Source organism: Peromyscus leucopus, chromosome 6 (assembly GCF_004664715.2).
Source record: "Peromyscus leucopus breed LL Stock chromosome 6, UCI_PerLeu_2.1, whole genome shotgun sequence".
NCBI lineage: Eukaryota > Metazoa > Chordata > Mammalia > Rodentia > Cricetidae > Peromyscus > Peromyscus leucopus.
The window spans coordinates 131,383,959-131,398,062 of record NC_051068.1 but is presented as its reverse complement, the minus strand read 5'-3'; the positions used below and the strand labels follow the sequence as shown (position 1 = coordinate 131,398,062).

The 14,104-nt window shown below is 38.2% G+C and overlaps 1 protein-coding gene across 1 annotated transcript in view; it reads right to left on the bottom strand.

The window, feature by feature from the left end:
* Nucleotides 1–1,451: 1,451 nt before the first annotated feature.
* Nucleotides 1,452–14,104, bottom strand: part of Wls (Wnt ligand secretion mediator) — a 113,306-nt gene continuing 100,653 nt past the window's right edge. Inside the window, exon 12 of the mRNA XM_028862601.1 lies at nucleotides 1,452–8,301. Within this exon, the coding sequence (XP_028718434.1) occupies nucleotides 8,192–8,301 (110 nt within the window). The 3' untranslated portion in view covers nucleotides 1,452–8,191. The remainder of the gene's footprint in view (nucleotides 8,302–14,104) is intronic.

Here is a 14,104-nt window from a genome sequence, read left to right as displayed (position 1 = left end):
TATGGCCCAAATAGGACTGTCTGTGCCTGGCTCTTGCAATTGATGTAGTATGAGCAGAATCAAAAGTACTACCTAATAGCTCAGAGTTCCCTCTGCATCTTCCTTCTAGCTTCTGTGTGTCTTCAGGTCAGCATCCAGCTACCCTGTAGGAAGACACTATGAAGGAGAAACTATGGAGGCCACACTGCCTAGCATCAAGTAGGTTTCAACAGCACAAACCCTACAACAAATTGTTGGTCACTAGCTCCTCCCTGGTTAGCAGCAGGGGTGACTAGGTTTCCTTAAAAGCTGTAGCTGATGCTTCTGCTGACCAGTAGCTTTGATTTCTTAGCTTACATGTTAAAGGGAAATGAAACTGTTAGCCTATAGGAAAATGTACTGTTGAAAGTCAACTTTGTAATGACACCAAAAAAAAAAAAAAAAAAAAAAAAAACACCAAACATTTGTTCTGGAATAAAACTTGATTAGAAAAATTAAAAAAAAAAAAAAAAAAACAATTAAGGGTGTGTGTCAAGGTTCAATGGTAAAGTTACTTGTAGCCAAGGCTGATACCCTGAGATGAATCCCCCAAACTGATATGGTAGAAGGAAAGAACCAATTATCACAAATTCTGACTGCTATATACATGATATAGCACAATGCACATATACAACACACAGAACAAATAAAATATGACCTTAAAAATAAGGAAATATTAAAAATCTCTAGACTTAGGAAACAAAAAACAACAATTCTACACTGGGAAACATCTTGTCAGTGAGGATGCAAGGTACAGGCTTACAGGTGGCATAACAAAAAATTTTTCCCACAGCCATTACTATCTATATGTTTTTTAAATTTATTTACTACCACATCAATGTGCTCATGATGATGGACTGCTATTTACTGAAATGTCCTAAATACTTATAGAAACACCTGACCAATAAGAAAATATTCAGTATGTGTGTAATCAATAATTGATCTTGAGCATATATTCCTCTTTTTTCATTTTACATACCAACCACATTTCTCCCTCCCTCCCCTTTCCATTCCCCCATCCCCAAAATCCACTCCTCAGAAATGATAAGGCCTTCCATGGGGAGTCAACAAAGTCTGGCATATCAAGTTGGGACAGGACCTAGCCCCTCTCTCCTTCATCGAGGATGTGGAAGGTATCCCACCATAGGGAATACTACAAAAAGCCAGTTCATGCACCAGGAAAAATCCTAGTCCCACTGCCAGGGGCCCCACAAACAGACCAAGCCACACAACTGTCACCCACGTTCAGAGGGCCTAGTTTGGTCCCACAGAGGCTCCCAAGTTGCCAGTCCAGAGTCTGTGAGCTTTTGCTAGCTTGGGTCAGCTGTCTGGGGGTTTCCCCATAATCTTGGCCCCTCTTTGGAGCATATATTCTCAGGAATTGATCTTACCACAATTGTCAGATGTACAAAAATGAGCCATATTCAAGAATATTCATTTCAATACTCATTCTAATAGTCAAACTGCAAACCATTTAAATTTCCATGCATAGAAGATTACTAATAAACTACAATACAAAGTCAATAAAACCATGCTAGAAAATTTTAGAACATGGACAGGTCTTGAATTGACAAACTAGGAAAAGGGAAAGAAACATAATATGATCTAGAATCAATCTAATGCATGTATACTGGACATGCATATATGCATGAAAAGGCTTGTATATTGCCTGCATATGCTTTTACATTGTAATATGACTTATCTCTGTGTGGTATGTTTATGAAAAGTTCACAATTTTTTCCTTTAGTGAATTTTTGCAAAGGTTTTACAATTAACAGTTTGTTTGTTATTGAGAAAAGATCAAAACATATAGCTGAGGACATCAGATCCCTCTTAATATTCCAAGAGCTGGCCATAGTTCCAAGTAGCTAACAGTTCATGGCCTAATCAGAGGGTGGATGGTTACCTCTCCAAGTTTCCTCTGCAGAATGGTCTGATGCTGTAGCAGGTTCTGAGTGCCTCAGAGGTTCCATCAAAAAGAATTCTTCACTTTTCCCTCTTCTCCTCTGCTCTTCATTTCTCTGTATCCTTATCACCTTCCAAGCCCCAAATTGCACCCAAATCTCTGCCTCAGATCTTCTTTTAGGAATAACCTAAAACCCAGCTCAAGGACAGCCTCCTATTTTAACCCTTCCACATACAAAAGATATATCTAAAGGAAGTTCTCCATCTGGAGTTTCCTGTACCTTGTATTGTCTGTGCAACATCTTTATGTGCCCAGACATGGTGTCAGACAGATCTTGGTCACACTGCAGCCACCTTCTGCCTCTTAGCATCCCTAAAAGCAGTATGTTTAGCTGGGTTATCCTAAACTTGATTCATCAAGATGGAAAGAATTTCCAAGACACATTTTGCTTCAAAAGAGACAACAAAAGACACCTGGGGAAGGTCACTGCAGAAGCTGCAGAATCAGTAAGTGCCATTCATTCACACCACCATCCGTGAGGCTGGTGCCATCCCTAAACTGAATGAAATGCAAGCCACTGGCCTGAAATAAGTACCTAGTACATAGAAAATCTAGATCATACCCAATATTGGCAAAGGACATCACTGGCATGGTCTTCTGTTTGACTCTCAGAATTGGGACAATCACCTAGTTCATGTTAGCCTGCAAAGGAAAAGCCCTGAGGGCCCAGAGCTCAGAACAGAACTCCCTAAAAAGCAGAAATTACAGGAGTGACTAATTTTCCCAGATTCCAAAGATAGCTGCCATTCATTTTTTTTTTTCCAGCAGAGGAAGACACTTACTTTGTCTATGGAAGTGAAGAAAAGTCTGTTAGTTCCCAACACTGGAGTTTTTCTCACAGTAATGCCATTTGTGTTGCACCTCAAAATGATTTTTTTATTCTTTCTACTGACAGTATACTTCAAATGCTGACATACTCCTTGCAGGTCCACCTGTCTCTTCAATAGATATGACCATGGATGCCTCACTTTACCACTCTGAGCATCATAGCTCATGAAATATGACCACTAACTACAAGCATGTGTCATTAGAGGAAAATTAAAAAATAATAAAGTACATATTACCACACAATCTACTGTGGTGGCATTCTTTTAAAAATTTTATTTTTAAATTTTAATTTTGTGAATGGAGAGTGAAGTGTGTACATGTGAATGGAGATGTTGGTGAATGTAGGTGAATGCATTGGATCTCTTAGTGCTAGAGTTATATGCAGTTGTGAGATATCAAACATGGGTGCTAATAACTGATCTTGGGTCCTCTGAAAGAACACTGAGAGCTCACAATGACTGAGCCATCTCTCTAGTCCCTGTTATACTTTTTTCTTTATGTGTTATATATGTTTGTACAGGATAGAGCCAGACGTAGCAAAGGTATAGGGAAAAGGAAGGCTTTCTGGTCCTGAATAAGAATATATTCATATATGTGTATATATTACAATTGAAAGCATGTTGTACTTGGAAAGAAATTAAACAAATTATAAGCAAAAATAATTTAAAAGCTAAAGATACACTCCATTCACTGAATTTGTGTGTGAGAAAGTAAAGGGTCAGATGTAAATTCTTAAAATTAAGATTAAAAAAATATGACTCAGGTGTGGTAGCTCATATGTAGCACTTATTTAAGAGGCTAAACAGTAGAATTCCTGTGAGTAATGGGCTGAATATGAGATAATGTCTTATAGACATGAAGTAAGGATGAAAAATATTGCTGAGTACATAGCATTAACAATATTTAAATCTCTAAGTGTGTTAGTGGTGATGTGGTCACAAGTCATGAGAAACAAATAAAAATGTTTGCCATTGGTCCTTAGTACAGAAAGTATCATTTTCACATTAATCTGTTCCAGTCAGAATACTATTTCATTCTTAATGTACTATTTTGGAAGAATGAGAAACAAAACTGAAGTTAATAACCAGTAATGGTGAAACTATCTGGAAACTGTCTACAGGATTGCACATGGAGAGATGGGAAGGAGGTGTCAGTAGAAAATGAAAAGTCAGAAAAGAAACATGCTACAAACACCGAGGGACAGTCCTAACTCTAAGATCTAAATGCAGTAGTGAGAAAAGAGGAAACTCTTTACACAAAATAGTTTAAACATTTCTGGACGACCCCTCTGATTTCAGCAGAAAAAGGGCTATTGATGTAGTCACAAACCAAGAAATCCTTATATAACAAATCAATCAGTTCTCAGAAGACATGAGGTGTAGTGGTTTAAATGAGAAATGATATTTAAATACAGTTGCTGGATAAACTTGGGGGAGAATTAGGAGGTGCAGCCTTGTTGGAGTTAGTATGTCACTGAGGGTCAGCTGTTAGAGCTTAAAATCTCACCCTATTTCTCTCTCTACTTTGTGCTTGTTTTGAGATGTGAGCTCTCATTTTTTGTTCCTGCTGCCATGCCTGCAGATTTCTGACATGCCTCCCCATCATGAACAGGAAACCCAAACTAAACTTTCCTTCCATAAATTGTATTTGTTGTGGTGTTTTATGACAGCAACAGAAAAGTAACTAATATATGACAAACACAAACTTATAGAAGTCAGAAATGTTTTTGTAAACATGTCAGGATAAAAATGATCCTGATGGATAAAGGTACAAGTATATTCATGACAGTCAGCATGCACAGGCAGCTTGACCTCATCGGATAAATGTCTGCTGGAAAAAAAGTCAACCTAAATCAAGAAGGCAGTAATGGAGAACACAGGTCTATTCATTCAGAGTGAGAGCAGGATCAGTGAAATGTGCTCACTCACTCTTACTCACCATTCCCTGACCAAAATCCTATCTTAAAATAGCTACTCCTGAGGTAGCCGTGTACATGATCTCTTTAAAAGGTATCCATTTCTATGCATTCATCTATTACCCATGGGAAAAAAAACCTCCTACTTCCTGTTAGCCCCAGTGATTACCAGGCAGGAGTAAGTGACTAGAGTGGGGAGCCCAAAGACAGTTACATACTTCACTCTGTAGGTGACACAGGAAGCTTTGTTTCCAGAATCCTGTGTACAAGCTCCGTATGGCCTGAACTCAGGCACTAGAATTGTTAGAGTGAATTTCATCAGTTCTGAGGGATGGTTAAACTACACAAGGGTCATGCACAGAACCACTACTTCATTTTGATGCACAGTCCCTTCCCCAGAGGGGAAAAGGTAAGTATAACATACATACAAAACCCCAAGAGCCAAATGGAAGTGATTTTATTTTCTACTTATTTGTTGAACATATTGGTGAATCTTATTTTATAGATAATGGTAATCTTTTATACTTTTGTGAAATATCCTTGAAGTCATATAAAACTATTTTTATAGTGATGTGTATGTAAACTGGTACACATGACTATATTTTTTTTTCCTGATTTGATTGTCTCTAACAGTCTTTTTTCACTTTTTGAGGAGTTTCCAGGATACTTTCTACTGACTGGAGCTGGCTAGGCTTCATCTTCACCCTTAGAACTGTAGCTTTCTTGGTGACCCTCCCAGGACTACATACTTTCTCCTTTTGATTTCAATTTTCTCCTTCACTGTCTACCTGGTATTTCTCGACCATATGCACTGAAAGTATCTTTTCAGTCCTTCAGAGCTAAATCCACAACTTGTTTCTAGATCCTAGTCACTGACATTTTTTGGGTTTTGTTTCATCTTATAAATGTCTTTCCTTAATGGCTGGTCTCAGATTAGTGCCTTCCTTCTGACTCCAATCAGAGCAACGATCTTCCTCCTCGCTGCTCAGCATGTCCATCAATCAACTCTGCTCTGCTTCTCTGCCCAACTTCTCCCCTTTTAACCTATCACAATGTCAAGCTGTTTGACCCGACTCCCTGTATAATTTGAATGGCACTAAGACATACTCTCTATGGTTTTAATGAGAGAGACTAAAGTTCAGGGCTTGTAAATAAAACTGCTCTAGGGGAAAACATGATTTCCTAAAGCTGAGCTCCATTAGAGCTCTCCCCAAGCCCATTCTTTTTTGGTTAATGCAACTTTTCCAGAGACCCATTAATTATTCTAGGAATGTCCTATTTGCGGCAAACTTGGATTCTACTATTTATGGAAACACTGACATCTCTCACCCAGGAATCTCTACTTGTACTAGTCCCCTGTTTAGCAAGGGCCTGAAATTTGACTCTGTTCAATACTTCTCTATGAAGCTCGCATTCAGAACACTCAAACCATGTCTGCTCTGTTTTATCTCCAAAATAATCCTCCCTTCTCACATCCTCTGCTACTGCCTGGCTCTGGCCTGTGATCTCATTGCTGGGTCCATCAAGCCTTCCCTTGTTTCAGAGGTGATTCTAACCACATTATTTCTGTCTAAAACTTGCAGCAGTCTGATAATTCTTACTATGACATTGAAAATCATATGTATTCTGGCTCAAAGGGCACAAGGCTCATCTTGTGCCTTTCTACACACCATCTAGGCTAGACACCCAACCTTACTCAAACCTTATCAATATTATATTACTTCTATGGCTTTTCTAATATTTTACCCTCTATTCTTTGGCCCTGGGAAAAGTAATACTTCTTTAATGCTCTTATCCCATTCCAAAGAATAGAGACACCTCACTCCATCTTCAAGAAGGGGAGATCACTATAGTGCTTGAAGTTTATCTTCCCTGCTAGAAACATAAGAACAAGCTACACTTGATTCTTTATACTTGGGTGTAGGATCAGTAAGTAAATGTTGGGTACAATGAATCACATACCTATTCAATATTTACCAGATTAGCAAAGGGCATTAAAAACAATAGCCAGGATCTAAGTGTTTTCTCTGTCACTGTTTGTCATTGCCAAAGTTAGGAAAAAGGGTGGGATTTTCCAGGTAGGTGAATTTAAGAATATACAACAAACTTAATTTCAGTCAGCAGTATCTCAAAATAACACTCTCATAAAATTGTTATTAGACTGCAAAGGGAATCTATTTATGTGAATGTATAACTGATGAAGCATTCCCATGTACACTAATTATTTTTCACTGTTGACGCTGCACACAGTGACATTTTATGAATGCGAGTTTCTAGGTGAGAAAATAGCCATGTCAGACAGCTTGAACAAGGTCATCCGACTAGTGCATAACAGACCTTTGATAGGAAACTACCTTCTAAATTCAGGATCCAGTGTTCTATCTCCTATGCTATATAGCTTCTTTAGCATTAAAAAACATAAACAAACAAAAATCTCACAGGTTATTGGCGGGTGTGGAAATGAAATCTGTATGCATGAGGGTCTATAGCATCTGATACCTCACATATTCCTTGCTGGCTTAGAAAGGCTTATACCTGCTATAAAAGGTATTGCTTCACCTCCAGGAATAGATAGTCTACTTCTGCCAGCACCAAGCCACTCCATGATCGAGGCAAGCTCAAATCTGCATGCCTGAGCATGGCTGGGGCAGCAAGGAGAGCATATTTACAATCATTTTATTCAAATGATTGGATTTACAGTTTTGGAGGTTGTTTGAAGCATCTTATCAAAAGAAAACACATTTTAAGCAAGAAGTTAAAAAAAAAAAGCTTTTAGGACCCAAAGGCCATTTAATAGCAGAACTTCTACTTGGGTATTTGAGCAATCCACATCTAGCAGACATATTAGTATCAGATACACAGATTTGGTTTCAAAGCTGAAATATCTCTGGCAGGATAGAATTTCTTATGAAATTTGGTTATTTTGTATTAAGCCACTTAAAAATGGACAGATTTACACTGACAACTTAAATAATAACCCAGTTGGCTACTTGGTGATATAAATAGGAAAAAGAAAGTGCCCATGGAGGAGGGTGAAAAGGCTATGACATAAACAAATGTTGGACTACAAACAATGTTTAAACATATCCCAGAATCTAAAACAGGAAAAAAAGTCATAATCTACTCAATATAGACCCCATTGGCCAAAACCATCCCAAGGAGTATACCCCTCCATGTGAGGGTTATTAACCCACCTGCTACAGATGTTGCTATGTCGCTAATTAACAATGATCACAGAAAATGTGTCATACCAGTTTTTGTTATCATACATGATATATTAGTGGCAGTCTTGTAAAAGCCACTGTAGGAAATTATCTGACAAATGTCCATCCACTGGTCTAAGAAAACATACCTAAGGGGCACTAGGCAGTCACTTTTCACTAAGCTCTGTATAGTAGGCTTCCCACTCTAGGGAAGGGGCTGGATAGAGAGACAATTTCAGCCGAGTGTAGTACTGTAGCATCCTATTCCTGTGCTTCTTTACGGGTCAACTTGTAGATCTCAGTTGGTCCATCCACATGGGTGATTGTGGTGGTGAGCTGCAGTTCTTCCCCGCTGTGAATACCCAGGTCACCTGAAACAAGGTATTTGGTGTTATATTTGTTCAAGGAGAAAAGAGAGGCACTTCACATTCTATCGTAATAGGCTATCTCAACTTTTTTGTTTAGCATTTGTGTGTGTGTATATATATATATATATATATATATATATATATATATATATGTATGGGGGGGGGTTTCCGAGACAAGGTTTCTCTGTCTAGCTTTGCACTTTTCTTGGATCTTGCTCTATATACCAGACTGGTCTCGAACTCACAGAGATCTGCCTGCCTCTGCCTCCTGAGTGCTGGGATTAAAAGGCGTGCGCCACCACCGCCCGGCTTTTTTTTTTTTTAAGACATGATTTCTCTGTTTTTTTTTGTTTTGTTTTGTTTTGTTTTGTTTTGAGACATTTTTTAATACTACTTTTTGCCCTCAGACAGGTCATAAATGATATGAGTTAAATCACTGCTGATATCATTCGTAGTATTATTAACATTTAATGAAAGCTTACCTTGTACTTAATGTTATAAATACTTATTATCCAATCTTATTTAATACTCATAAGAGCAGGCTAAGATGCAGTCAATTATGATCATTCCAGCTAAAAAGGTGGGAAGCCTGGGAAGAAAAGCAAGGGAACCAACCCCCATCGCCATGGAGGAAGAGGTACATAAAAGCATAAAGTAAGGCCTGGCATCTGATTCTGAGGCCAACACAGTGGGTTCAGTCAGTAAAACAGACCTCACAGCAGATATGTATGGCTCAATAGGCACATAGCAGCTATTGATGATAACATATACAATGACTATGTCTCCTACAAACAAGATCTGCCTATCCTAACCAAGGACTCAGGCAAGTTAATATATACTAACTGCAATTATGGGCTTCAGAAACAAAGAACCAAAAATATGTTACAAATTTTCTCCTTTCAGTCTTTCAGGACTGCCTAGATACCAAGACAGAATTGTTTGCCTAAAATGGAATGACATGGCCTTTCCTTAATTAGGAGAAAAAATAATGCTAAACACTTAAAAGTCTGCTAGCCAATATTCTACTATTATATGAATGAACTAATAAACTAGTGAGAAGAGAGTAGAAAACACCCAGAATCAATGGTCAGTTTCACTCTGAGAGGTACATATATACACATATTGGTAGATAGGAGTACAGGGGAATAGAACATGAAATGTGGGCATGTGTGTAGAAGCATGTGCATGATTTCTATGTTATATAACTATAGTATTTTATGTAACTAAGTATTTTCTTAGTTTAAGCACGTAATTAAACTCAGAGTTAGGGTTAGGGGCAGAGAGTGACCTGACAGTCCTTAGACACTGTCCTAAACATTAAGTGACCTGTGACAGTCCCTTGGATACTATCCTGGGCAGAGAGCAACCGAGAGCCCCTCAGAGACTGTCCAGGGCCTAAAAGTCTTAGAATCCCACAGGTAATCCCACTCAGGAACTAGATTGTTTGGCTGGTATGTTTGTTCATGGATACCATATGGTATTTGTTTTTCATTATAGATCCATTTTTCAGTATGGTATACCATAATCTATTACATCATTAAATATCAGCTCTCAAGATTGTACCATATGTTCTCTTAGGCAAAGAATATTCTAAATAAAGAAGCATTAGGTCAGCCTCCAGCATTTTCATTAAATCAACTTCTGGACAGGAGAAGAAATGCATAACAAAGCTTGTGAGAAGTTGACAAATCTATCTCAAGCCAAGGACAACCACTACTTTTACAAACAGCACATTCTTATAGCCCTCTTTCATTTTCATATCATATGTACGTCATCATTCTCTTTTCCTCCCCCTTCTTCCATGGTCCCTCTTCTACTTTTATGGCCTACATGTGCATGTGCATGCACACACACACATAAATGCATGCACATTCATGAGCTAGAAGAAAGTGACTTATGGATTTGTATGTTTAGGCTGAGCCATCATATCAAAGTCAGTTTCTGATGCCATGTCTGTTCCATTCACCAGAATTTCAAAGACAATCCTGACTATTACAGGAGTAGTGTTTACTTAATGGATTACTTTCTCCTAGAAAATGTGTATGATGTTGCAGGTTACATAACAAAATAGCCAAAATACTTTGGCTTAAATAAAAAAAAAAAAGCTAAAACAAACAAGCAAAACCCAAAAATAGGCATCTATGTTATAATGCTTATCATGTTCCTGACAGCAGTTCTCCCTGCCCCTCCTCCTCCAATTTCCTTCCTTCCTTCCTTCCTTCCTTCCTTCCTTCCTTCCTTCCTTCCTTCCTTCCTTCCTTCCTTCCTTCCTTCCTTTCTCCCTTTGAGATGGGATCTAACTATTTAGTCAAGTCTGGGCTCAAACTGAAGATCCCACTGCCTATGCCTCTGGATTGCAAAGATTATAGGTGTGCAGTATCACTCCTGGTTCTGTTGCAAGTTTACATGTTGTACAAACACTGATGCAGAAATCCACAAACCATTCTGTTAACAGAGACAATATTCATGTCATTCCCATTCTGCTGATGAAAAAGCAAAGGATAAGTAATCTTCCCAAGGCCCAAACTAACTCACAGTAATATTATATGCAAATACACATACACACTAGATCAATATGGACCAGGCTTTATGCTCTTGACCTTCAGATTGTACCATATGTTCGATTTTACAGTTTCCAAAGACCAACAAGACCACCAGTGAAGTATGACATTCAAGTACAATGTGCTAAAGCTGTAAATATATACTAATAATTTGTATGCTTATAGACAATAAATATATAATCTAATAATGTAGGAGACTTTTAGAATATTAATTTGTTTTAGTATCTGACACATTTTTAGCATACAAATCTGAGAGCCAACAAGGGAGCTGTGGTCTATATGTTTGCAATGTGCACGGTTGGAGACTTAGCATGACCTATATTTCCTTGTTAGATGGAAGGATACTGAAGCATTATTAGTTTAACTAATGTGATAGGTGAAGACTTACAGTGAAAATCTGTACAGCAAAGTCTATGATTCTTGCATTTTGCAGGGCAACTTTTTCAACTTAGGGTATGGTATTGAGAATATGCTAGTAGTAGAAGGGGAGTAAGGATTCCTTCATTTGGCTCCAAACTCCATTAACCCTTATTTCTGCCAAAGTCTTGCTCCATCTGTTAGTCTATCTCTGTCTTGGCTTCTGGGTCCTCAAAGTCTTTTCCTATCCAACACAAAAAGAAACCCTCTGAAAACATTACTGGGGGCAGATGGAGAATTAAGGGAACTTGCACATGCCATGGCCATTATGAGTGTTTCACAGATTTTTTTGTGAGAACAAAGGTCTTCTAATATTAAAAGGGATCCCATAATTACATCCTTATAACCATCAAAGTCAAATAACACACCATTGCTCAAGAGTTACTACCAGAGAATTCTAATACTGTGAGCTTATATTTGTTTCTCAAGGTCAAATATAGTCTGTGCTGGAGCCAGGATCTGAGCCATCTGTGACTGTCTTCAGAGCTTGTGTTTTCTCCATATAGTCATAATGACTCTTATCATTTTTATGGACTTTTCCTTAGTTCCATACTAGCCTTTTTCTTATTCACCTTCAAAGACGAATTTAAGTGATTATTCTTTATAAGAAAATTTCTGGTTCAGAGCAGAATTGAAAAAACAAGAATGCTGTATTTGTAGATCTAAATTGATTCAGTGTAAAAGATTACTGTTAACATTATGTTTGTCTTACATTTTGGGTGTTAATATGATAATGGTGGTGATGATTATGTTTTAAAAATTAATGAATATAGAGTTTTTCTATCTTTTTCTTTTGTAAATGAATCAAAGATCCAGCACATCTTCCAGGTAATACACACTCATCATTATTCATCAGTATTTGCCTGCCCCAGCTCCTTTTTACCTCTGCCCAGCTAGCATGAGCTTAGCATCCCACACTGTCACTCTTTCCTGGAGCTTAGGGACAAATCCTCCACTGAAAAGCAGGTGTGCCTCAAGGTAAAGATCCCTCCTGAGTGAAGGTAGCTTTGATGGGACAGGGTTCAAAGAGCCTAGGTCTATTTGTTATGCGAGCTCAATAACGAAAACACTCCAGAAAAGAGAAAAGGGACATAGGAAGGCTGCAGAGAATAAATGACACTCAGATACTGAGGGAATTTAAAAACACAGTATATCTTCCTGACTTCATTTGTATTTTTTTTTTTTTCTGGAATATTTCAAATTAGACCTTTCCAATAAGCTTTGGGGTCTTGCCTAAAATTCCAGAATTCACAGGATCTACTATGTTGTCTGCTGGAAGATGAAAGATTGAAAGGGAAAGATAAAAGAAGGAAGGTAATCAGGAAGCCCAATGTGGAGAGCCCCTTCTAGAACTGAGTGAAGTCTTGATGCCACACAGAAGAGTACAGAGTACAAGTTGCTAGAGCTTGAGAGCTATTGTGATGTCACAATATGCAGAGATTGTTAAACTGTGTTTATGATTAGCATAAAGTGTCCCAAATGTTTGCTACTAAGTGCTTAAGACTTTTTTTAATATGCTATTTGGGGCATTATGATACTTCACTACAAGGAAACATTAAGATATTTAGTATATTTAAAATGTGGACACAAAATGACAGTGGCATATCACAGCCATATTGATAATGCAAGGGTATGAATGTTCCAAGCATACATTTTTTTTTGGGGGGGGGTGTTTCGAGACAGGGTAGTTTTGGAGCCTGTCTTGGACTAGCTCTGTAGACCAGGCTGGCCTCGAACTCACAGAGATCCACCTGCCTCTGCCTCCTGAGTGCTGGGATTACAGGCGTGCACCACCACCACCTGGCCCAAGCATACATTTTTAAAAAATAGGAGATGTTCTACTATTGTGAACTAGGATTTGAGTTTTCTACTGCATTATAAATCAGTCTGTCTTCCATGAAAACCCCTGATGAGGACAGCATTGTAACATTTCTCAGTTGTGAGATTTTTAAGCTACTGTATAGGGTAAGAAGCTAGTCATGGCTCTGGAGTGTCACATGCTCAGTAGTATTGTGGGTGGACACAGTTTTATCTGTGACAGACATTTCCCTGAGTTGTCACAATGACAGGAGGTCTCCTTCTGCTCTTCATTGCTAGCATAAGAAAGAAATACAGAATCTGATAGTGTGGAACTTGAAGAGCTTGTTTATAATAGAGAAAAGCAGTGCAAAGGGTTTTTGTTTTTGCCAACAAAAAACAGAAGTTTCATGCAGTCAGTGCTTATTAGTAAGACAACTTGCTAGCATGTTTGTTACAACATCTAGGGAACATAGTAATTGTTTTATGTACTATTTCCTTGGAAGACAAAAACTCCCAAATTCAAGGACAAGGCCATTTAGTATTTGTTAAAGTCCTATAGGAGGACCATGAAATAAAATCAATGTTCTTGTCTATAATCCAGAGCCCCATTGTTCTGGTAATATGAAAATTGGCTGTTTAAGAAGCTGCATGTCCCACTTTGCTACATACTGTAACACATGAACTAGCTGTGGAAGAGAGGCTGACAGATGCCTAGGTCTTAAGCCCTCTAGAAAGGCAGGATAGAGCAAGCCAGAGATAGACTAAAAACCAGAAATGACATAGTACAAACTATTTATAATATGTATGTGTACATATTTGTTTATGCATGTGCATAAAGTACATGGGCAAGTGTGTGTGTGTGTGTGTGTGTGTGTGTGTGTGTGTGTGTGTGTGTGTGCATTTGGTAGAAGCCAGAGATAGATGTCATGTATCTTCCTCAACTGATTTTCACCTTATTTTTTTGACACAAGATTTATCAACAAACTTGCAACTCACTGTTTTAGTTAGTCTGAGTGGTCAGTAAGCCC